This window comes from Humulus lupulus, chromosome 1, assembly GCF_963169125.1.
Source record: "Humulus lupulus chromosome 1, drHumLupu1.1, whole genome shotgun sequence".
Classification (NCBI taxonomy): Eukaryota; Viridiplantae; Streptophyta; class Magnoliopsida; order Rosales; family Cannabaceae; genus Humulus; species Humulus lupulus.
This window is the reverse complement of record NC_084793.1, coordinates 299133182-299160060: the sequence shown is the minus strand read 5'-3', so window position 1 is coordinate 299160060 and position 26879 is coordinate 299133182. Positions and strand designations below refer to the sequence as shown.

At 39.9% G+C, this 26879-nt stretch overlaps 1 protein-coding gene across 1 annotated transcript; it reads left to right on the top strand.

Moving 5' to 3' along the window:
- Positions 1-1001: 1001 nt before the first annotated feature.
- On the top strand, positions 1002-2474 carry LOC133811503 (methyl jasmonate esterase 1-like). Its single transcript, XM_062246178.1, has 3 exons — positions 1002-1641; positions 1717-1848; positions 1962-2474. Exons 1-3 carry the CDS (start codon positions 1198-1200, stop codon positions 2265-2267), a joined length of 882 nt encoding a protein of 293 aa, XP_062102162.1. The 5' UTR covers positions 1002-1197; the 3' UTR covers positions 2268-2474.
- The last annotated feature ends 24405 nt before the right edge of the window (positions 2475-26879 follow it).

Sequence of the window (26879 nt, the reverse complement as noted above, 5' to 3'; positions counted from 1 at the left end):
TGATCAGCCCTAGTATATTATATTATATGTTTAATATGATATTATTCTAATAAGTGAGTTTAAGTTTAATTAAATTTTATTTAAGTTATAAAAGGTATGATTTTATTATTTTTAAATAATTATCATTGTAAAATATCTAAAAAATATCATATTTTAATTTGTTTAATTATTAAATATTTTTAAATAATTATCATGGTAAAATATCTCAAAAATAGCATATTTTAATTTGTTTAATTATTTATTATTTTTAAATAATTATCATTTTAAATATCTAAAAAATATCTTATTTTAATTTTTTTAATTAATTATTTTATTTTAATTAAGTTTAAGTGATGTTTACAAACTACTGTTAAATATAAAAATATTATGTTAAATATAAGAATATTTTGTTAAAATTAACATTAAAAATAAAAAAAATATTAAAACTAAAAATTTCTGTTATCTACACATCTATTCTATAAAGAGATATAATATAGGTGGGTCAAGATAATGCTTTAAAAAAAATATTAAGTGGGACTACAACTCTTAATTTTTGTCGATATTTTAGGTGGGACATTGAATATGTCGTCGACTATAATAGGGAGAAATATAAAGAAAAAAGAGTAAATGATAAAAGAACATAATTTGACATATGAATTGATGTATTTGTGTGTATTCTTTTTATAATTTTTTTTATTGATTATCCTTTTATTTTAAAAATATATATAGTATAATAATTTATTTATAATCTTTAGAAGTTTTTCCAACCTGGGACCATGAACACACTTATTTTTTTGTGTGTATACACTGATAGTGATTATCCTTTTAAAAAAAACTATATATATATATTATAAGTGGATATTATCTTTAGAAGTTTTTCCACCTGGGGACCATTAACATTTTTGACTAAAATGAGACTTAATAATAAATATGAGCCGTAAGTTAATCATTCTTTGACTATTATATATAGAAACTTTCCAAATTTTAAAATATGAAGCTATCTATTGGTTGAATCCCCATTTTTGACGTATTGGTTGGGAAAGGTTTTTGGGAGTTGAATTATAGTCGAGCTTGACCCTTGATTGGTTGAAGAATGAAGATAGACATATAGAAAGGTACGTAAGAGGTGCACCTTTAAAAATCAACAATATTTCATTTATGCACATTTGAGTAGCTGATTAAGATCAGTGCAGTGTATGTGGTAGAGAAAGAGAGACCATGAAGTGCAATCTAATGCTTGCTTATATAATTATAGCAAGTATCCTAACTTTGTCACCAAACGTTAATGCAAAGACCAAACATAGTCACTTTGTGCTGGTTCATGGGGCTGGTCATGGAGCCTGGTGTTGGTACAAGGTGACTACTCTCTTACAATCCGCAGGTCATAATGTTACAAATATAGACCTCACAGCCTCTGGAATCAACCTCGACAAAGTTAGCCAAGTCAACAGTTCAGTGGTTGACTATGCTAAGCCATTGATGGATTTCATGGAGTCCCTTCCAGCCACGGTGGCTAATAAAGTCGTTCTAGTCAGTCATAGCTTAGGTGGTCTCAGCATCTCCCTTGCCATGGAAAGCTTTCCTTATAAAATTTCTGCTGCAGTATTTGTCACCTCTGCTATGCCTGCTCCTAACCTCAGTTTTCTTAATATATCTCAAGAGGTATATAACTAACTAACTTATTGATTTAATGCAATATTATACTGTGATATATATGATTGTTCAAATTTTTTATAGTTGACAAGAAGAGCGGGTTCTTTTATGGATTCAAAAGTTCTATTTGAGAATGGTCCTAATAAACCTCCAACGTCCTTAATTTTTGGGCCAATATATATGGCAACAAAGATGTACCAACTTTCACCACCACAGGTAATAACAAACACAACATATATATATATTTATATAAATCTTCTAATACGGTATAGAAATTACTCCTTTTCTTTATATTATATATATATAATGATAATCATTATTATTTACAGGACTTGGTTCTTGCAATGTCACTGGTGAGGGCTGTCCCTTTCTTTAATAATGAAGAGTTGGTGAACAAACAAGTAAAACTTACCAAGGAAAGGTATGGATCTGTCAAAAGAGTTTTTATAGTGTGTGACCAAGACTTAACACTCGAGGAGAGTTTCCAAAGATGGATGATAGAGAGGAACCCACCTCATGAAGTTAAAGTCATTAATGGGACTGATCATATGGCTATGTTCACTAAACCACTTGAGCTTTTTACTTATCTTGGGGAGATTGCAGCAGAGAAATATTCTTCAAATTTATTAAACTAGTTAATTTTTTTTTGGAGTTGGTGTTCATATTTTGATTTATTTTTCACAGTAAGGATCTTGAGGAAGAAAAATAAATTATAGCTATTTAATTTTTTGATATTTTTTGTTTTTGTCGTAAGATTTTATATTTTTGCACTTTTCGGACGTGCTAAAACCATGTACAACAAATATAAAAATAAACATATACAATAATATTAGTACATGTAACACTTGTAATATACCATGTGTAAACTAACACACCAACCAAGTCATTAATTATAAACTAAATTGTTTGTAATAATAAAAATTGAAATAAATGATACATTACAAATTAAATTGTTTATTATAATAAAGATGTAAAAAGAATATAGTAAATGTTATGTTCCTAATTGCAATGTTCCAATTAATGCATAGTACACTAAACTGTAGTTATCGTCAACTTAATTATGTATGAAAATAAATAATTGATTAGGAAGAAAAGAATAGTCAAAGGTTAACGTGGTTCAGTAGTTTATAGTCTGCCTATGTCCACGAGTCACTGTTATTATGAACTCTGTGCGAAAGTTTCAAGTGAAAGCAATTTTGCAGAGTCTTTCTGAGTACAAAATTGTGCGTGAGTACAAATGACCAGATCCAAACTATTAATAGACCAGGTTACAAGAATATCTTCTCCTAATTTAGAAAATTTACAACATATATTCAAATTCAAATAAATATTTGAATAATAATAATAATAATACAACTTTAAATGCGTTATTTAAATAAAGATCCCATAAAATTAGGGATTTGACACTGTTATCCAAAGAATCGACATTGATGACGTGGCGAGTGATCCCTGGACACGTGGCTGACATCTGGAGGAACTCTGCTAGTATATCGACCAGAAGACGTATTAGAAGCAGTAAGCAGCCCAGTCTTACCTGCGACCAGTCTGGTCGATGGTTCCACATGCAATGAAATATTACTGTAAAGATCTTTGTAGATCCCGAATTTAACTCACACAATCTCCTGAATATCCAGTTATTTAGGAGAGAATATCGGCAACAAATTCATGTAATCCCCCTTGAGCCTATAAATAGAAAAAGATAGCTCAAGGAAGGGACTTTTGGCTTTCGAATTACTTAATACTAGTGTAATTCTATCTGAAATATTGTATTGTTCTTCAGAGGTTGGTGAAACTCATTGAACCCTAGTTCTTTGATCACTCATTTGATTCTTACATCAATAACAGTCTAAGTGGACGTAGGTTATTACCAGATCCTGGGGCCGAACCACTATAAAATATCGTGTTCTTATTATTTTTGTCATTATGTTCTTCTCAACGCATTAATTCACATCAAGCATATTCTGACTCCGTGTCAGTTGGCCAAAATCTGGGTCAACATTCTCGTGCTTTCATTGAGAGCTTGATTTATCATTGTTGAGAAAACCAATGGCGAAAACTGCAAGGAAAGCTGGACAGGCGGCTGCTGCTGCACCGTCAAACCCACCTCCTCCTCCCCCTGCAAGCGTGACGGAGGATGAGCCACATCTGGACTTCGAGGAGGAGGAGATGGATGATGCAACGCTGAAGAGTACTCTGGGAGCGCTACAAGAAGAGCTGGCTAATCTGAGAGCCAGTCAAGAGACTGCTGCCGAAGTTGTGGCGCGGCAACAGCAGGAGATTGAATGGCAGCGAGCGGAGTTAAGCTAAAGGCAGGCGGAGATGGACCGCCGCCAGAGCGAAGCCATGGCAGCCATCGAGGCAGCCTTGCAACTGGCTAGGAATCAGGCCGCACCTGTCTCGCAGCCTGACCAACCTGCAAATGGGCCACCCCAGAGGGGTCCCAATCCTAGCCCACCAATCTAGCCCTCAAGTCCGCAAAGGCCTGAGCAGCCTCAGGTGACCCATGACGATGTCCCACTGGACCCTGAGGCACAGCCACCATCCCAAGCTGGTCGTGGTAATCCCCCGCAGCAGAGGCAGAATAGGACCGAGCACCAGCCTCGCAGTCCTAGACGCCGTAGGGGTGGTGAGCCAAACCTACCGAACAGAGGTCAGTACCCTCCCGGTAACAGGAGGGACTCAGAGTTAGGCTTTGCGGCCCGGGGTCCCCCACGGCATGATAATGCACGGGGACACAACGACCAGCGCAGGCCGCCCTTTAACGCTGGGGACGTTTCAGCCAGGGATGGAAATCGAGGGAACAGTCGATCCCACCATAGCCAATCGAGGTTCAGAGATGGCCATGGATATAATGAGGCCGACTCAGGCAAGGGAAATGCTGGTAAGAGGAACGAAGAAAGAGGTAGAAGCGGGAGCCAGGTACCTCAAGATGACCAACCCAATAGATAGGATGCTGGGGGGCAGCCCAGGCAAAATAACGTCTTCAACCGGCTCGGGGGTAGCGAGTAGCGGAGAAGATAGGAGGATTTGAGAGATGTACTCAATGATTGCCGCGAGAGGCATGGTGAGAACATTCCCCCAGCAACAGAGGCTACAGCGATTCCTGCCGCTGTACAGGCCCAGATAGATGCCCTCAACCAAGCAGTGCAACAACTGGTCGGGGGAAGGACATCTTTCATCGACCACGATAGGAGGAAAGGCACTCCTTTCGTACAGAGGATAGCTAATGCAGAAACTCCAAGGAAGTTCAAAATGCCTACGCTTCCAAACTTTGACGGGTACAGAGACCCAGTATCTCATGTCAATAAGTTTGAGATTCAAATGGACATTCAGAAAGTGTCCGAAGATGCTCAGTGCAGGATCTTCCCTGCAACACTTTCTGAATCCGCGCAGGAGTGGTTTTTTAAGTTCCCACCCCCAATTATAGTTTCCTGGGAGATGTTCGTAAGGGAATTCTACGGACAGTTCTACGCAGGTCGTGTGCATCCGACCGAAGCAAACCAGCTAGTTGAAATTCGCCAGCAGGATGGAGAATCAGTGAAGGACTACATCCAGCGCTTTATGTGAGCAGCAGCTGGAGCAAAAATGGTGGGGGACGAAGGAAAAATGATGGCCATAACCGCGGGGGTTAGGCGTCGTTCCCCCCTCTGGAAAAGTCTCCGAAAGGAAGGAGTTAGAACTACCCAGGAATTCTTGGATCGGGCTAATCGTTACATCAAGCTCGAAGATGCCATTGCCGACGATGGAAAGCCTTCTGGCAAGGATAAGAAAGCAGCCGAGCCCGCCAAAGCCGCCAATGGGTCCAAACCTAATGGCAACGGCAAAGGCAACGGGAACGGCAACGACAATGGCAAGAATGGTGGAAAACGACCGCATAATGAGCCTTCCACCTCCGATAATAAACGAGCCAAGGGTAATCGTTATGAACCTCAGTTCACTAACTACACTGCCCTCGTTGAATCTCGGGGAGAGGTTTATCAGGCCACAAGTTCTAGTGTGCCTTATAAAAAACCTGGCCCCATTCGGAAAGATATTTCGAAGAGGGACACTACCAAGTTCTGTCGTTACCATAACGACTACGGACATGACACCAACGAATGCAACCAGCTGAAAGGCGAAATCGAGTTCTTTATTAGACAAAGACACTTGAGAAGATACGTACGGGCCTCGGGAAATTCCCAGCGAGAAGCTCTGGGTAGCAACGAGTAGGCGCCCACGCGCCAACGCTCGCCACCCTTACAGCCTGCCCCTGGGACTGGCACATTATTGACCATTTGTGGAGGCCCGCACCTCGCGGGAAATAGCGAAAAGGCCAGGGAACGATATGCTCGCACTCTGCGCCACGACCAGGACATCGAGAGGATGACTGTGGAGGACCATGTGCCAAAAAAGGCTCGGTCAGAGGAAGGCGGAATAACCTTCTCTGATGGCGATGCCCAACACGTCTGGTTCCTGCATTCCGATCCGCTGCTCGTGGATATCCAAATGGCCAACATGATGGTAAAGAGAGTGCTGGTCGATACAGGAAGTTCAGTGAATATCCTGTATAAGTCTTCGTTGGAACACATGAAATTTTCCGTTAAGGACTTGGAGCCCTGCAACCAAACGATATACGGCTTCTCTGGAGAAGGACTCGCCCCCACCGGATTGATCAAACTACCAGTGACAACAGGTACAGCGCCTGCTACAAGGACATTACTCGCCACTTTTGTAGTGGTCGATTGTCCTTTGGCGTACAATGCCGTCATTGGAAGGCCTATACTGGTTGATCTACGGGCCGTCATCTCTATGTGGCACTTAGCCATGAAGTTCCCAACGGACGCAGGAGTAGGACGCGTGTTGGGAAACCAGAGAGAAGCCAGGGAGTGCTAAAACACCTCAATCACAAAGGCGAAGAACGGAACGCCGAAGAGCACTACCTCGGATAGGTTGCAGATGGCAGTTGATACACAAGCCCAATCCGGTGATGGAGTCACCAAATAGGGTGTTGCCCAAAGTGAGGATAGAGATCTAGATCCTCGCTTTGGGGATTTTGAAGAAAACGTTGGACCCGTCGAGGACCTGGAGGAGGTCCAACTCGACAAAAAGGACCCGACCAGAGTAGTAAAGGTCGGGAAAAACCTAGAGCCCAACACGAAGCATGCACTGGTGGAATTTTTGCGAAAGAGCCAAGAGGTTTTTGCCTGGTCACACAAAGACATGGCTGGGATAGATCCTGCAGTTATCAGCCATGTCCTGAATATAGACAAGACCTTTCCACCTGTGCAACAAAAGAGAAGGCTGCTCGATAAGGATAGATTGAGAGCCTTAAAAGAATAAGTTGAAAGACTAAAGGAGAATAGGTTCATCAGGGTGGCATTTTATCCATCGTGGGTCTCCAATCCAGTGCTGGTTCCCAAGCCTAATGGCAAGTGGCGGGCCTGCGTGGATTTTACAGACCTCAATAAAGCCTGCCTAAAGGACTGTTTCCCACTCCCAAGAATCGACCAGTTGGTCGATGCAACTGCAGGGCACGAGATCCTCTCGTTCATGGATGCATATTCAGGCTACAACCAGATTAGCATGCACCCCCCTGACGAGGATCACACCAGCTTTCGGACCGATACGGGCTTATACTGTTACAAAGTAATGCCCTTCGGACTGAAAAACGCAGGTGCGACTTACCAACGGCTAGTCAACCACATGTTTAAGGAGCTGATCGGAGTAAACATGGAGGTATACGTGGACGACATGCTGGTAAAGTCTAAGAAGGCAGGAGGACATGTGAGGGATTTACAATAGTGCTTTGATGTATTGAACAAATACCAGATGAAGTTAAATCCCCTCAAATGTTCCTTCGGAGTTGGATCAGGGAAGTTTTTGGGGTTCATTGATAATTCAAGAGGAATCGAGGCCAACCCCGACAAGATAAAAGCCCTAATCGACATGAAATCGCCAGAAAGGATCAAAGATGTACAAAGTTTAACCGGGAGAATCGCAGCCCTAAGTAGATTTATTTCAAAATTAACAGACAAGTGCGTCCCTTTTTTTGATCTACTTAGAGGAAATAAGAAGTTTGAATGGACAGGAGACTGCGAGCAAGCATTCCAGGCCTTGAAAGCCCATATGGCACAACCTCCCATCTTATCAAAGCCGATCAAAGGAGTAACTTTGTTTATTTACCTGGCGATTACTGAAGTTGCTGCTAGCGCGCTACTAGTGCGAGAGGAAGAAGGCGTACAAAAAGCAGTCTACTATGTCAACAAGAGACTGATCGGGGCAGAATTGAGATATCCACCAATCGAGAGGTTAGCATATTGCTTAATCCTTGCCTCTAGGAAGCTACGCCCTTACTTCCAAGCCCATCCTATCACAGTTTTAACTGACCAGCCCCTGCGGCAAGTCCTCCAAAAACCAGAGGCGGCTGGGCGATTATTAAAATGGGCAGTCGAACTAGGGCAGTTCGATATAACTTATTCGCCGCGAGCAGCAGTAAAGGGACAAGTCTTGGCCGATCTTATTGCAGAATTCGCCGAACTCCCAGACAGCGAACAGTACGAACAGCCTAAAGCGCCTGAGCCTCAAGACAAAGCTCCTTCGTGGAAGTTATTCACGGATGGGTCATCCAACGAATCCCACGCTGGGGCGGGAGTGATATTGGTAACGCCGGAAGGGCATCAATTTCACTGCGCCATCAGGTTCGACTTCACCGCGTCAAATAATAAAGCCGAATACGAAGCACTCCTCGCTGGATTGAGAATGGCAAAAGATATGAGCATAAAGGCGCTTGATATTTACAGTGACTCACAGCTGGTCGTGAACCAGGTTCTAGGAGAATATCAAGCGTGAGGTTTAAAAATGGTGGCCTACTTAAATAAAAAAAAGGACCTGCTAGCCCAGTTCACAGAGTACACCCTCCAGCAAATACCGCGGGATCAGAATTCAAACGCAGATGCCTTAGCAAAACTTGCGAGCGCAAAAGATGCTGACACTTTGAACATTGTGCCAGTAGAAAGGCTGAGTGAGCCAAGCATACGAGCGGTCGAATCCAGTATGGAGATTCGAATGGAGGATACATGGATGGCACCTTATTTGGAGTATCTGACAAACGGTACGCTACCAATAGATAGAAACAAAGCCAGAACTCTACAAAGGCAAGTTACTAGGTACATACTGGTCGATGGTGTTATGTACCGAAGAGGATATTCCATGCCACTTCTCAGATGCGTTACACCAGAAAAAGCTAAGGAACTCATGAAAGAGGTGCATGAAGGCTTCTACGGGGATCACGCTGGGGGGCAGAGTTTGGCAAAGAAGATTCTAAGGCAAGGCTACTTCTAGCCAACTATGAACGAGGATTCGATGAAGTTTGTACGAAGATGCGATAAATGTCAAAGGTTCTCCAAGATTCCACGAGCAGCTTCAAACGAATTGAAACAGATGCAAAGCTCGTGGCCTTTTGCAGTATGGGGGATAGATTTGATTGGATCCCTTCCTACAGGGAAAGGCGGAGTAAAGTATGCAGTCGTGGCAGTTGATTACTTCACCAAATGGGCCGAAGCTGAACCACTCGCTACCATCACGACCAAGAAAGTTCTTGATTTTGTCATCAAGAACATTATTTGCCGGTATGGTTTGCCCCGAAAGATCGTTTCAGACAACGGAACCCAATTTGACAGTGACTTATTCACCGATTTCTGCGAAAGACATGGAGTTATTAAAAGCTTTTCTTCAGTCGCACATCCCCAAGCAAACGGGCAGGTCGAGGCCGTGAATAAAAATCTTAAAGACACCCTGAAGAAGAGGCTTGAAGAAGCTAAAGGAGCATGGCCAGAGCAGCTGCCTGAAGTCCTCTGATCGTAGAGAATGTCTCACCGAACAGCGACAGGACATACCCCATTTTCCTTAGCCTACGGATATGAGGCGATGTTGCCTGTCGAATTAGATCCCCCCCTCACATCGACGCCTAACATACGACCAGGACCATAACAGCCAACTGATGATGGAGTCCCTAGACTCGATTGACGAGATACGGGAGAAGGCCCAACTCCGAGTTGCTGCGTACCAGCAAAAAGTCGCCCGGTACTTTAACTCCAAAGTTAAAGAAAGAAAATTCAACGTCGGTGACTTAGTGCTACGACGAGTTTTCTTGAATACCCGCGACCCTACTGCTAGATTGCTCGGACCTAATTGGGAAGGACCTTACCAGATTGAAGAAGTCCTTCATCCGGGCACCTACAAACTTGCACGCCTAAACAGAGGTCTCGTTCCACGTTATTGGAATGGAGAACACCTGCGCAAGTACTATCAGTGAACAACCCTTTTTAAAGGACTGACTTGTATTAAATTTTATTTTTTACAAGTTTTGCAAAGAGGGTTAGCCACGTTGTATGGCTAATCGCTCGTATATGTAAGATTCTATTTTAGAATCACTCGTAAAGACATGTTTAGTCCATTTTTAATACGAGATTATAAGGGACTGTGCGCAGCCAGTCATTCTTGCCAACTTTTGTAAATTTATATTTACAAGTATTTATTCATTACGTGTGTTGTTTTGTTGTATTACAAGTATTACTTTTTCACCCGAGCAGAAATGTTCGAACAGGTCGTGGTCAAGGCAAGTGACCAAGGACCTAAAGCTCCTCGATCACTTGGGGGGCATATAAGGCACATCGATAGCAAAGCATACCATGAGGTATGTAAACACATGAACAAAATGAGTGAAAGCATGCTAAGGTACTTAGAGTATTTTTTAAAATTTATATTTTGTTAAATCAAGCCAAAGTACTATGCTAAGTTCGGTCATGCAGACAAATGTTATAATAAATGAAAATGTTATAGCATCATGATGCAATCTTTTACACTGCAAGCATCACTGCTTGGATGTTACTGTTCAAATAAAAGGAAAAGTTTGCTGCCCATGCAGCAAATTCAAAAAAGGTATTGTCTTTACATCACGACCCGTGGGTCGTGTAATCAAAAGAAAGAAAAAATAATAAAAAAGCTCAAGAGGCATTGGGAGCAGGAGGGTCTTTATCAACATTCTGATTGGTCGTGTCCTCAACGACTCCTTCTTCTTCTGCACCAGCAATGCTTGGGGAAGCAAGGATCCTTGCTCTTGCCTCCTCTGCAGCCAGTTGAGCAGTGCAGCGAGCCAGCTCAGTAGTCCTAACATCCTCTGAAAGATAACTGAAGTTGGCACCCTGATTGTTTTTCAAGAAGTTGTAAAAACACCGGAGCGTCGCGTTCTTATATCTTTCCAGATTTTTGGAGTTGTCAAGCCTCAGTTGCTCTACTTTTCCCTCAAGAGTAGCGATGGCCTCGTCCTTGGACTTAAGATCCTCGCCTAGTCTCTTGACTTCGCGATACTGGACTCGGCTGGCCTCCTGATACTCCTCCCTCTGCTTTATTATATCAGCCTTCGAAGCTTCAGCCTTCGATAGCTTTGTCACCGCAGCATCCCTCTGCTGAACGATCGCCTCCAACTCCTTCGCATGCCTGGCTTCTGCAGCCGAGAGCTCCTCAGCTGCTTTCACCTGGTACCTCTCGATGGCCTTTGCCCGAGCCTGGTCGATAGAGGCTTGGGGCACGGGTATGAGCATCAGTTGCAGATAGCAAAGCCTGTGAACAAAGGAAAAAGTTAGAACCTGTTGCAAAGAATAAAAGACTAAGGCCAAAGAGATAAAGAAGCACTTACGCTGGCTATTTCATTCAGGGTCCTGTTCAGAATTTGGTCGACCCCCATACTCTCTGCCTTAACCATTGCATTTTTGACGCGGTCGTTCTTCACGATGTGCGCAGGGCGGTCTTTGGCTGCTCGTAAGGCATGGCTCGAGAGTTTGGCCCCAAGAGTTTCTTCCCGCTTGTTTTGTTCCTTGGTGGGCGCAGCCGGAGGGTTTGACGGGGCAGGAGGAGTCTGCTTCTCAGCAGGAGCTGGAGGATGAGCAGAAGTTTGCCCAGTTGGCACGTCCTTGGGAGGGTCTTCTGTTCGATTCTTTTTGGCAGGTCCCTGGCTTGTTTCGCCGTTGTGTCTCCTTGATGACTTTCGCCAGAGCTGAGGAACTTCCTCTTCCTCCTCAGCCTGGTATAGGTCGAAGACGTTGGGAGTGGCCATATCTGCAGACAAGTAAACACATGCAAAGGGTAAGATAAGGGCAGATGAAGACTCTTTATCCAATGGAAAAGAAGGTCACAAAGTTAATACCTGAGCTACAACTACTGGTCGCTATACTATTGACTCTATTAGCCACCCCCTGATAAAAAGGGTGTAGAGGGAGGAAAGCCCCCGCCTCTATGTGATACCAAGACCAGGCGCTGTATATACCTCCGGGGAGGTTAGCCCTTTGGTCTGCGGCAGGAATTTTAATAGTAACCCCTATGAGAGGATACTTCCTGAAATAGTTAGCAACCATCCGGGGAGTCACTAGGTTGGTCGGGGAGATATACCACTCGACATCAGGCAGATTCTGATGGCGATGGCGGGCTCTAATTTGGATGTTAGGGTCAGGAACAGGATTGTCTCGACCTCTGGTCGAGGGAACCCTAGCCTGCGAATCAGGCTGGGCAGGAAGGTTTGGACTATCGTCGGAGTCAGGTCTTCTCTTGCCTAAAGATTTGGAACGAGCCATTTGAGGAGAAGAAGGACGAGGTCTGGAAGAGGATCGTGTGAAGGGAATCTCGTAGATTCGGTCGGCCGGTTGTTCTTCGCCTTCGAGCAGCTGGGCGAGAAGATCGTTGTTGATGGGCCGTTCACCTCCCCATAAATCTGGCATCAAAGTCTGCAAACAGAAGAATGGGGAGGTGAGGATAGAGAATTTTTAAAGGCTTTTTAGAATGGCCCTGGTCGAGTATAAAAGTCAAGCTTTTATACAACAGCATTCTAACAAAAAGCTAAATTTTTCCACACGAACAGTTTGAGAAACGGATCAAAGGGTGAAAGTAAAAAGGTTTTCAAAAAAGCTTTTTCAACTCCCCTTAGAGCGGGAAAAACCTATTTTCCAACTAGCCTAAAGATCGAATTTTTACTTCGATTTTGCGTCCTAAAAGTATGATCCCGACTATTAAACTAACTTGTAACCTTTTTCGCCTACAAGACATTCTACTCACAAGCATCTCAAATCAGAAGCAGATGAACTCAAACAGTCAACATACAAAAGCATGCATTACGAAAATACAAAACATAAAGATTCGAAGACTTACCGGAAAGAAGATCGTTGAGAATGGTAAAGAGTCTTCGGAAGTCGGGGTGCTCTCGGGTTGAATCTTGAAATTGCAGAAGAACGGTCTCTGGGAGAAGACAAGCGCTCTGGTTTTAGGGTTTCTGGAGTGAGTAGTGGCGTGCGTAAAAAGAAAAGGAAGACTTCGGAGATATTATATAAGTTTGTCTGTGGCATTAAAATGGTGTAATCATCAGTTTCCCTTTTTCGAAGTATGGGGAAACAGAATAGCCATCGAATTATTACTGGGGAGCTAAAAAGTCATGATTAGACAGGAGTAGGTTGCTTTTTCCAAGAACACACGAAGGGTTTTGACACGTATGGCGGGGTTACCGAAGGGTCGTTCGCTCAAAAGTTTATTTATTGCTCGTAATAAATAAACTTGGGGGGAAAATGTTATCCAAAGAATCGACATTGATGACGTGGCGAGTGATCCCTGGACACATGGCTGACATCTGGAGGAACTCTGCTAGTATATCGACCAGAAGACGTATTAGAAGCAGTAAGCAGCCCAGTCTTACCCGCGACCAGTCTGGTCGATGGTTCCACATGCAATGAAATATTACTGTAAAGATCTTTGTAGATCCCGAATTTAACTCACACAATCTCCTGAATATCCGGTTATTTAGAAGAGAATATCGGCAACAAATTCATGTAATCCCCCTTGAGCCTATAAATAGAAAAAGATAGCTTAAGGAAGGGACTTTTGGCTTTCGAATTACTTGATACTAGTGTAATTCTATCTGAAATATTGTATTGTTCTTCAGAGGTTGGTGAAACTCATTGAACCCTAGTTCTTTGATCACTCATTTGATTCTTACATCAATAACAGTCTAAGTGGACGTAGGTTATTACCAGATCCTGGGGCCGAACCACTATAAAATATCGTGTTCTTATTATTTTTGTCATTACATTCTTCTCAACACATTAATTCACATCAAGCATATTCTGACTCCGTGTCAGTTGGCCAAAATGTGGGTCAACAGACACGGTCTTAACTAATCCCAAAGGAATAGGGATTTCCTAACAACTTTTCAGTGTGGTAAACGCGTCATTGAGCTTGAACATTACTTTAGCTCGCTTTCGAGATCACTCATAGCTTCGAGCTCATCATTCCAGTTGTTGCTTCCTCCTCCCTCGCTAAGTTTGTCGAGCTCATCCCTTAGAGAAGGTTAATGCCTTCAAGCCTGCAACTCATGCTCGAACGCTGATGGCAATTCTAGAACCACGTGTCTATGACATTTCATGATAATTTGTACAAGTGTATTGTGGAAATTCATTTATTTCGAGCCCAAGCTTTCACGAGCCTACATTTGGAGGTTGTTTCTTAATCTCGAAATTTTGGTGCAATATTTTCCCTCTCAATAGTGTTGGTTCGAGTCCAACGAGAAGAAAACTTTTGATCTTCACTTTCGGGAAACGTGCCCACCTTCCCTTGAAAATCGGGATGAGTCTTATTAGAATTAACCTCCCACTCCTCACATGGAATCACCCTTGATGCCTCGAACTTGTACCAGCTTGGGTTGGTCATTCAGGTTTCCTCGCTCATTTCGAGTCTTCAGTTTTGAATTTTCGAGCTTTGATGATTTTTTTTTATCTTATTTAACTCTTTTGTCTTGAGCTTTCGAGCTTAAGTTTTCATCCTTATCCTTTCCAAGTAGTGGGTCCTCACCTTTTTATTATTTCTTGTTAGATGTCACAGTCTTCAGTGAATCGGTGAGGACCCGAGCTTGCAATCTCGTACCACCCACATTCTCCTCGAGCTGAATCTCCATTCACTCGAAACTAGCACTTGATTCAGGAGCACGAGGAACATCTCCATCGAGAAGACACCCGAGCACACTTTCGACGCCAAATCATCGAGGTCAAAGGAAACAAAGGATATTGTAATTTTTCGTATACCCAGATCTGGACCCCAAGATCTGTCCAATCCATTTAGATCCACACCAAAAAATTACCATAGCCTATACCCAAGTCAACTTTCTTTCGAGTTCATGCTAGCTCTTCGAGCCAAAATCCTTCAAACTCCCCTCCTTTCTCTTCTATCCCCACCCTCCAACGTGAGTTCTTCGAAGCAGACCTATACAAGAGTACCGTTCATTCCACAAGACAGATATCAGACATTCTATCCTGTCACGGCTTAAAATTGTCTGAGGAGATCATCTGTCAAGCTCCTAAAGCTGACAAAAGAAGCTGCTACACTCCGGGGAAGATGACCCCGAGAAAAAGGTTAAGCTCACAACCTGGAGTCGAGAGCATATGCGAACTGGGGCACTCCTGCCTTTAAATTCATATTTTAGGAAGTTTACCGATTACGTCGATATAGCCCCCTTCCAACTCCAAACCAACTCCTACAGAGTTCTAGCGGCATTAAAGTCGCTCTATCGCGAGATGAAATGGGAAGACCCCTTCCCATACGAAATCTTATACCTTTTCTACCTAAAGAATAACCTCATGTGAGCAAAAGGGGGAGACAAATTCTACTATCTCTCCAGCTAGCCTCAGGAAAAGAGGCTGTTCGAAGATATTCCCAACCACCCTCCTAATTTTAAGAGGCTATTCTTTAGGATAAGCAGCGTCGAAGAATCCAAATTTCTCTCATTCCATCGACTTGTAAGTTATCTATCCTCTAAATAGTTTTTACTTCTTTCACTTTTAAAGGTCGAACACTCACACCTTTTTGTCCTTTTCAACCAACTACGATCGCCCAAAACCCACTTAGGACATGGCTAATCGAAGGGAAAGGATGATGAAGCTCCCTTATGGCTAGTGATCCCTTCTCTATCTCTTGCATGAGGATAAGCTGCGCCTCTACAAGCTCATTGGCGAGAACAAGTCCATTGATGATTCCTCCATCCGCAAGTATGCTCGATGGGAGGATGTCTTGTGGTATTAAATGATCAAATCAAAGGTACGCAACGGAATATATAGACCCATTTTCTTAAATATTAATACCAGCTAGGATCATACACATATATAAATATTAATTCACATACAAAATAGATCAAGGATTACCTCTTGTAGCCTATCAAGTGTCCTTGAATCTTTTTGTATAAAATAAACGATCTTCCAATCCAGCAATCTGACAGCTCACACCCTGATCTTCCAGACTAATCCTCAAACACACAAGAACGTGTGTGGGCACGTAGGATTCAAAATGTTGATTTATGTGACTCTCTAAATGTACTCAACACATGAGATCTAGAGAAGTTTGATAGAGAGAAGGTTTAGAATAGTTTTCAGGTTTTTTAGAAAACTATCGCTTTAGAGAGAGAGAGCCTATATTTTTATTCTAAAAAATAATAATAAAAGCTTATTCTAAAAGTCACGTACTATAAGACTTATATAAAGATATTTAATCTAATTAAATAATCTTTATTTTCTTAAAAATATAATTCAAATTAAAACTAATCAGATATTCATTTAATTAATTATTTAAATCATATTTAAAAAGAATAATTAAATAACTGATTAAAAAAAATTATTTGAAATTCAAAATTCAAATCCGATGAATAAAAATCCCTGAGTTAGGCGCCACACACTGTGTTGCGCAGTGTATGTCGCCCAACCTAATCAGTGTTTCCTTGATTTTCTCATTTGTTTGTTTAATCAATCTTTAAAACAATATATTTATCTTAACATAAATATCATTTAATTCAAAATTAACTTTATCTTAAAGTATCAATTTTTAAATTAAATAAATAAACAAATATCATATTGTAAATAAGATATTTATTATTCTCTCTCTTCATATTAATCCAAAAAAGATTAATATTAATTTTAACCTATAGTTTTTCAAAATAAAAACTATATCGTTAAATAATTAATTAATTCACACTTAATCAATTACCCATAATTATCACATAATTATATTGCTCTAGAAAATTAATTCCTTTGCAATTTAGTCATTTCTCTTTACAAATATTTCTTTTGACATCCTTACTCTTGACAGTGTAGGACAGAGGTGATCTGGGGACCATAGACCTATAATACGAAGCTCCAATAAACCAGATTATTAATTAAACTCTTTAATATAATAATATTATTTATTAATTCCATGATTACTCCACTATAAATATGGAATTTCACTCTAAGTATTTATAGAATTATATTTACAGAGTTTTCTCTTGTAGTACATTGATATAATCAATATATGTAGTTCTATCCTCCATTATTAGTTCATTAATTAGAGCTGGTCAAAATTACCGTTTTACCCTTATAATTACCTCTTGATCCTTAAGTACCATTAATTCACCAGCGAATATTTAATCTATAATCTAATTATAGATTTGAGCTCAATAACTATTCAGTTCCAGAATTAGCCCTTAAGGGAACCAATATTCGATTCGTTAAGAAAGCATGGATCCCACTATTGTAATTCATGTTCCAAGTCATTCATGATATTGAATCTCTAAAACAAAAGTCATTAGCCTCATTATTCTAAGAGACCATAACGAGTGAATCAAAAGATCCAATAAACATGAATTGGAGTTTATGAATACTCAGGATTTAGACTGATCTACAAATGATCATCTATTATGGTAAGAATTAAATCTTTACGTCAAACGACAAGTTTATAAAGATAATTAATTCTCATTGGTCCTGTCATATATAATCTCTATTATATGCAACACCTGTACTAAGATGTCTATCAACATCAGTAATCCGAATCTAGATACTTGCATCTTGTATGCTTAGCAAATCGTACTAGTAACCATTCATTTAAGATTCCATATTTTAATATGTTAGTGACTATTTTATTCATTATATATGATATTAATTCTCTCGTACTAATACAAAATCATATTCTCATAAATGAATAGAGAATTTTCTTGATATTATTATATAATTAATTCAAACAATAATTATAACATCCAAATATAATAAAATTGTAATAAAATGTCTTTACATGTTTTTAGGGCATCAATCCTAACACGTTCCTCTGCGTAGCCCTCCTCATCCTTCGAAGAATAAGAAGGATTCGACCCTGAAACTAACGGAGCCTTCTAGGTTGGGTAGCGAAGCCCAAGATGAAGCGTCTCCAAGCTCGTTAGGAGGTAAAGTTGTTTTGGATATGTCTAGTGTCCTTGTTCTCTTTAGAAATTCCCAAAACAACTTTTTTACCTGGTCGAGTGTAGATCTTAGAATTCATAGAGACGATAGCTGGCTAGGTAAATTCCAAACCATGTATAGTTTAAACGAGGTTTGGGAAAGGATAGCGGTCCAATATGGAACCAACGATTATAAGAATTTGTCTAGGTTGTCCCCCACCTATCAAGAGGGTACTCCCTCAAAATATTCAGATGGTAAGGGAATTTCCTGGGTCCCAAGCTCAAGCTTGAAGGAATATTCTACTTAGGTTTCCATACTAACCGTTCTTGATCTCGTTGCGATAACCGGTTACTAATAAAATTTTTCTTGTTTTTTCAGGCGATATGGACTTAGATCTCGACAGTATCCTCGGGATGCCACTCAAGGCCTGAGATAGCAAGCGGGGCCGTGGGTCTTCGAAGAAGGATATTCCTTCTTCTAAGGTCGCAAAGGTTACTAAGGACCTTGCTTTGGTGACCTCAAAGGCTTCCCCCAGCGAGCCAAAGACCAGGACGCTTTCTCCCCCAAAAGAAGAAAGCTCCACCTCCAAAGAAGAAAACTCCACCTCCTCCCCCCCCCCCCCCCCCCCCCCCCCCCTCTCTTAGTAAAGTCCTAACTGGGCATAAAGGTAAACAAATTATGGAGCACAAGGCCTCGAAACCAGCTGGTGCCCCGAATCCAACTGTGGCTCACAACTTTTGCACCATGCCCGATATGCCAGAGTACCCCTTGACAAACGAGGCTGGAGCCTTAGGAGCCGACATGTGCTCCGACTTGCTGTCGCGGAATGGCCAGTGATGCAGCAACCCCGACAACAACGTGTGGAGGTTCCTGATGGGAGACAAAACCACGAATCTCTTCGACTAGTCTTTGGAGCTCGGGGTTTCTGTGAGTGTGCTATACTTGTTTAACCCTTTATTTCCACAGTTATTTTTATGTTCGCTAACTATTATTGTTTTTCCTTTTAGGCTCTCCTTGGATTTATGGGCCAGTGCTCCCTCTTATCCTCAAAGGTCGCGACCGACAAGAAACTGGTCAATGATGCCCACCAAGCTCGAATCCAAGCTGAGGATAGCCTAAAAGAGGTCAAGGGAGTCGAGTACCAAGCCAAAAAATCGCTCAAAGAGGTCAGGGAAGCCCAGACCAAGGTTGAGGATGCCTTCAAAGCCACCCAGGACAAGCTTGCCTCCTTCAAGGCTAAAGCTAGCCATCAGAAGGCGGAGCTTGATACCAAGACAGCTAATTTCGACGCAGCCAAGGCCGAGCTTGCCAATAATGCCATAGAGATCGAGTGCTTCAAAGAGGAGAAGAGCACCTCCTATGAAATCCTTGAGGACGAGAAGAAACGTATGCTCGAGGAATTCATTGCCAAGAAGGAGTGGGCTACCGACCGAGCCATGCATCGAATGTGGTTGCTAAACCCCGAGATCGACACCTCCTTTCTAATGGACAAGGAAGAGGAGTTTCTGACCAAGTGGAAGGCTCGGTTGGCTAAAGAAGAGGCGACTATGGGCACCACCGTGGAGGCGGATGGCGAGGAGGAGAAAGGAGAAGAGGCCGAGTTTGCTCCTGCCAATAAAGAATGATTTATCTGTTTTACAAAGGCTGCGTCCCTTATCATTTTTTTTGTAATATACTCTTAATTAAGGCCCTTTGGGTCGAGACAATTTATATTGTGGCTCAAGCTCGAGCTATTTTATTATCTTATTTGAATGCTCATATAATTTATTAGTAGTTTTATGCTTAAATTTCTTTCTCGAAATCTTTATGCACATTTTCTACGTATAACCTTGGCCTTATCATTATGCATCATATTCCAGGATTGAAATATTTCGAGCATATTATTGCGTACTTGCTTTCATATTTGTTTATCTGTACAAATATCCTTTCGTGCTTAGGTTTGAAATTTTATATATTCATACATAGTTCATCTGATTGCACAATTTTAACCTTGTTATATTCAAGTTCGAATACTACTCTTACCATGTATTTTCGCATTTAAAAATGCTTATTGGCATGTAGTCTCATTAATCTAGTTATTTCTTTCTTAAATATAGTAACGCTTCCTCATCCTCAAGTATGGTCTCGAGGTTGCGAGGGCGAAATTTTTTTTACAAAAAATTCCAGCCCTGTCTCAACTTATGAATTTCGTTGGTTTATCATGAGTTCTAACTTTTAATTGTGTTGATTAGTTTTTGCTGGTTTATTTAAGATTTTTGAATTTGTGTATGGTTAGCGATCCATCAACTGTAATTTTATTTTATTGATGCTATATTTTCGAGCCAATGGTATGATTGTATACCACTTATGCCCCCTTAATATCCTATGATTGTAAAATCTTAAGTTATTAAATTTCGTGAGCTTGCGAAAAATATAACAATAAAAAATAACATTAAAATAAGAAAATAACGCTTTATTAATGAAAAGCAAAAAGTAAATACAAGCTTGGTTACAAATAAATAAACATCATTCCTACATTACTCGTAATAAGGTCGTAGATGTTCACCATTCCAAGCTCATGGAACCAATTCTCCATTCATTCTTGCTAGTTTGTACACACCAGGTCGAATGATGGATTCAATTTGGTAAGGTCCCTCCCAATTAGGCCCGAGCACGCCTGCAGAGGGGTCTCGTGTGGCCAAAAATATATGCCTAAGCACCAAATCTCCCAATCCAAAGTGTCTATCTCGAACCTGCTTATTGAAGTATCTTGTGGCCCTTTGTTGGTATGCAGCATTTTTAAGCTGAGCTTCTTCTCATTTTTCTTCAATTAGATCTAGGGTTTCCTCGAGCTGAGATTGGTTTGAGTTCAGGTTGTATGCTTCACGTTTGATCGTCAGAATTTCGACCTCAATGGGCAACATTGCTTCACAGCCGTAGGCTAGGGAGAAGGCGGTGTGTCTAGTTGAGGTTCGATCTGTTGTTTTGTAAACCCATAGGACTTATGATAATTATTCTAGCCATTTTCCTTTAGCTTCTCTGAGCCTTTTCTTAATGGAGATCTTTAAAGTCTTGTTCACGGCTTCGATTTGTCCATTTGCTTGTGGATGAGCTACTGAGGAGAAACTCTAAATTATCCCATTTTTTTGCAAAACTGTTTAAACAGCTCGCTGTCGAACTGAGTTCCATTGTCTGAGACTATTTTCCTTGGTACCTTATATTTGCAAATTATAGTTCTTACCACAAAGTCCATGACTTTCTTCTTCGAGGTGATTATGGCTAGAGGTTTGGCTTCGGTCCATTTGGTGAAGTAATCAACAACAACTACGACATATTTGACTCCTCATTTTCCTAGGGGTAGTGTTCCTATGAGGTCGATCCCCCATACTGCGAATGGCCATGTGGAGCTCATCATGGTGAGCTCGGTTGGTGGAGCTCGCGGGATTGAAGCGAATCATTGACATTTATCACAAAGTTTGACATACTTGAACGATTTTGCTTTTACTATAGGCCAAAAGTATCCCTGCCTCATTACCAATCTTTGATAGACTATGCCCCCGGTGTGGTCTTTGAAAAATCCTTCATGGATTTCTTCTAAGATTTTTCTAGCCTCGGGTAGAGTTACAAATCTTAATAACGGCATAGAATATCCTCTTCTGTACATTACCTATCTACGGTCCCCTCCTGTACCTGCAACGTTAGCCTAACATAATCTTAACTGCCTAATTTCCTTACCTCAAATAACTGAAAAATTGGTGTGAGAGATTGCAAAGTGTAACCCTAGATTAATCACAATACAAAAATAAGATTACATCTAGTAATTAAAAGAAGACTAATTCCTTAATCCATCTTTAGAGAATTACATATCTCACCTCATAGAATGTAACTAGAATTGTACCCAAGCCTTTCTTTGACTTATAATCACTTGAAACCTAACACAATATTAAACACCATAAGTGATTATCTAAACAAATTATCTAATTCACCAAAATACAAAGAAAATCTTACCTTAACCAAGCTATACTCAAAAATTCCAAATCCTAAGATGAAGAGATTTGACACTGTTCTCTTTAAAATTTTCTAACCACGTCTCCTTCTTTTCCTTCTTACTTTCTCAATTCAAAGCTTCTCCCTTGACCTCTATTTATAGATTTACATGATCTAATAACCTTATTTTAATTTCAAATACTAAATAAATATCCCTAAAAGATCTCTCTAAGCATCTCTCAACTATTGACTCTCTCACTCATTTGAATTCAGATCCCAAAATCCTAGAATATCTCTTTAAGAATCTCTCAACTATCAACACTCTCTCATTTGAATTCAAGTCCTAAAATACTAGAATATCTCCTTAAGAATCTCTCACTTGCACGTTTTCTTGAAAAACTTATTTTTTCCTGCCTATCATTTCAAACCGTAACATAAAACACAAATTTGGCCTAGAAATAATGCAAATTTGCAAAACCATATTTCTATATTACTTATAGATATTTTAAATAGCTTTCCAACGGTATCTTATCCATAAATATTGGACTTCTAAAACGAAAGTTATGACCAAAATACCATAGCTGGTGCTTAAGTTACGAAAATTCCAAATCTAAGATTTATCTCTAATTAGAGTTTATCCCCTATTTTTTGAAATTCACTTAATTAATAAAAATATCATCATTTAGTTTATCCTCAAGCAATAACATCGAATGTCAAAAATTCTTATTTTTGCTAAAATACCATAATACGAATCTATTCGTAAAAGTGTCATTTTTCTTAAAACTTATGCAATCAACTCAATTCTAAGCTTAATAAAATACTAAAAGAATAAAACAAATAACAACACACAGTCTAAACAAAAACTCGGGTTTTATAGTGGGGAAATGCCATTTGCCCCCACCGGTAGGGGCATTTTTATTTTTGGCTCGTGGAAAAATTATAATTAATTTTTTATATGACAATGTATATTATAGTCACTATAAAAAACCTTACTTTTGCCGGCGCAAATTTAAGGAATTGTGCAGGCAAAAGCACTGTGGGTTTTACCGACGTAATTTTGCGTCGGAAAAGGTCCACGATGTACCCTCGTCGATAATGTCACTTTTGCCGACACAAAACGTAATGCGCCAATGGTATCTTTTGGCGACAAAAAAATGCGCTGGAAAATTTTTTTTGTCACGTTGTTGTGGAAAACACATTTAGCGACGCAAAAATACGCCGGCAAAAGATGACTTTTAGTGGAGCAAAATTGCACCGGTAAAAGATGTGTCTTTTAGTGGCGCATTTTTGCGCCAGAAAAAGGTGGATATATGAAATTAAGATTAAGACTTTTGTCGACGTAATTTTGTGCCGGTAAAAGTTTTTTTTAAATAATTTTTTTGATAATATTACTAATTTTATTTTCAATATATTAATATTAATTAATAAATTTTGATTTTAATATATTAATAATTATTTAATTTTTTAGTAATATTATTTAATTAGAAATAAAATTAAAATTAAAATTTTATAACTAAATAAAAAAAATTACAACTATTAATATTTATTGTCTCCACCAAACATGAAAATATAAAAGTAGTTTAGTAAATTAAATCTCTAATAAATTAAACTTTAAATAAATAAATAAAAAGTTCTACAAATGAGTACTGCGCGCCTCATCATCCCCGCCCTCGTCAGCATCATCGTCCTCATCCGGATCCTGTTCTGCTAAGTCGACAGTTGTTGAGTCTAGTTTTTGTCATGTTTAGGTGGTGTTTTAAGTAGTCTTTTATCTCATTTTTCTTTTATTTAGTGCAGGTTTATGCTTTGTTTGTTTGTCTTTGTGAATATCAGGAAGAATTGAGTACTTGGAGGAAAATGTCAAAGAAAGGGAAGAATTAACCAAGTTTTTCAACATATTTCGAGAAAGGATGAATCTCAACATGATTTGGAAGTGTTAGTGAATTTTTGGGATGAAATCTTGATAAATTGAGAAATTCCGTAAGAGCCACGGCATGAGCAAAATAGAGTCGCGGCTAGCTGATGAGACAGAACCATTGTTTTGAAGGAGAACCACGGGCCACGGCATGGCTAAAGAGGGCCGCGGCATAGATGGGATCAACCCAGAAATCGTCGACACGGGCCGCGGCATGGATGAATAGGGCCGCGGCATGGAGAGAACAATTCGCCCAGGAATTTAGACACGGGTCGCGGCATGGTGCATGTAGAGCCGCGACCCGCCTCTTTTAAAAATTGAATACTAGGTTTTTATAAGGCGAAAAAGAGAGAAGAAAATGATGTACGGATTTGGGGAGTGGCTTTTGCTTGAAGGCTGAAGGCTTGGAGTATTCAATCTACATGTTTTTCTTCTACTTTCTGATGTTATCTTTAATTTTCGTTGTGATTAGTATTATGATTATGAACTAATTTTCTATTTAGGATTTTTAATTGAATCACTTGAATCCCTATTATGAACTAATGCAATTTCAATTTTCTTCTTCTTCAATCTTCTTCAATTCCATATAACCTGTTCTTATAGATTGATTATTGATTGGCCATCTATAGTCATATATATATGTTTTTAAATCAAAATCTGAGAAGTGAGATTTGAATCTGCTGTGGTTATATTGGACATAATTCTAATTTGGAACGAAAGTATCCATATTAATTGTGTAACTGTTTATTAAGTTGTCAAGATTAATGCTACCTTTGTGGTTCAATTTACCATAGAAATATAGGAAATTGTCACCTAGGTTGAGTTTATAATTCATAGTATGATTATAGGCTGCTGTATCAACTTGTTAATTGAATTAGGCAAAAAGAAGAAGAACTCAGTACTTTGCATTAGGGAATGATAGGGAGGATAATTGATGAGATTAAACATTCTAATTATTTCTTCAGTGGTTAAATCAAAGGTTTTACTATTAGTTGTTATTCCATTTAATTTTCAATTATTGTTTCTGAACTTTATAGTTTCTTTTGCTGTGTCTACAAAAATCAAGAATTTTAATTTATCAAATAGAAAGAGAAATTAATTGACTGGTAATTGATAATTCAGTCCTTGAGGACGATACTTGGTTTCTTTACCATATTATTACAAATTGCGACTGTGTGCACTTGCATAGCTTAAAATATCGCAACAACAGTAAAACCAGGAACCAATACACCAACCTGCTTCAACAAAGCACTGAGCAGAACATCTTGATGCCGTTGACGACTCTCAAGTTTAGTCGTATACTTCTTTAGTTTCTAATTTTTAGCATAATGTCCTGAGTTTGCTGCAAAATGGTGTCCACATCAAGTGGCAATTGCCCGGACATTTGAGAAGTTGACGAAGATGCTGCCCTCTTTGCACCAATTGCCTTCAACCTAGGCAACCCCCAAACCATTTCTTATAACGCGAGCGGGGTCCAAGGACATCCGTGACAATATCCATATCAGGAGGGAACTGACCATCGACATTATCGCCGATACAAGAAGCAGCAGATGATACAGGGGCCGTACTCTGCGATGCTCGATGCTCGGTCATCTCAGTCTGCACAACAAAAAGCACGTATCTCAAATTCCAATATAACATTATTTGAAAACCTAACTTATAAATTTTTAATATAACAACATATAAAATATAACTTTATTATCTATCTGCCAACATCCTATCATTAATGACTGCAGAGCAGTGGTTGAAAAAGAATGTAATTAATTTTGTTCCTGTATCAGGGAGCAAGTTGGCTAAGGTAAATTTGGTTATGAAAATCCATATCTAAATCAAAATCATGAAAATGTTGTTGATATATACAGTAAGTGCAGTTAATTCCATTAATGGGGAATTTACGTCTCTAAACATATACATCAACTATATTTGCATGTTTTTTATTTAGATATTGTAATGCCCCGAAATCCCTAATGCGGCTTAATGGCCGGATTAGTAGGCCGGGAGGGCCATACTTGTTTAATTATGCCATTAAATGAATATATGCATGTTTATGTGAATTATATTATAATATGATGTTATATACATGCATGTGGGTCCACAATTGTTTATTAAACTGTTTTGGCAATTTGGGTTGTTTAGAGCATAATTGTGTAGTGCATTTTGTGATTCATGAATGAGATTCCATCATTATGGAGATATATTCGAGCTATTTGGCATGAGACGGTCATATATAATGGATTAGCGGTTTTGTCATAACAGGGTCAATTATTGGGTAATAAGAATGTTTATTTGATGATAAATTGGGAGTATTTGAGATCAGGAGGAAATTATGGAAGTTTTGACTATAATATCCTCGGGGGTGTTTTCGGGACCCCGAGCACTAGGTTTTATTTGAGGTTACTTAAGCTTGAAGTACCTTGTCAGATAGAACCGTACATTCGAAAACATTTCCTCTCTCCTTTGTTAGCTCATTTTACCGTTCGAAGCCTTTTTGAAGAAATCTTGAGTTCTAGGAGTTGGAATCAAGCGAGGATCGAGGCATAGCGATCCTAGGGAAGATTAGAAGTGTCTTAACCGAAGGATTTGACGGAAAACAACTCAATTGAAGGTAATCAAAGTTTAAGTTTTGGTTTTTTAGAGTTTCTAAGCTTTGAATTGGATTTTGTGAATCGTTGAGTTTTTAGTTCGTTTGAACCTTGGGTTTTGATGGTTTTGGACCATTGGGAAGCTTGGGAACTTTGATTTTATGATTGGGTAATGTTTAGGTATGTTTTTGGAGGATTTGGGAAGTTGAAAATCGAGTTTGGGTGTGTTCTGGGTTGGGCGCCGCGGCCCTGTTCTTGGAGAGCCGTGGCCCTAGCTCGAAGAAGTAGGTGGGCGGTTTTGCTCTTGCTGGGCGCCGTGGCCCTTGCTTTAGTGATGGCTAGGGGCCGCGACCCAAGGTGCCAGGGCTGCAACCCTTGAGCAGGGTTGAGCCCGTTTGAGTGTTTTGGCCCCGAGAACATGGTTTTAGGCCTCGGGATCACTCCTACTACTTAGATTAGTTTGGATTGATGTCCCGGAGGCTAGATATTGGTTTGGGAACCTATGTTGTTCATTTTATTGATGGTGTCCCTTATTTG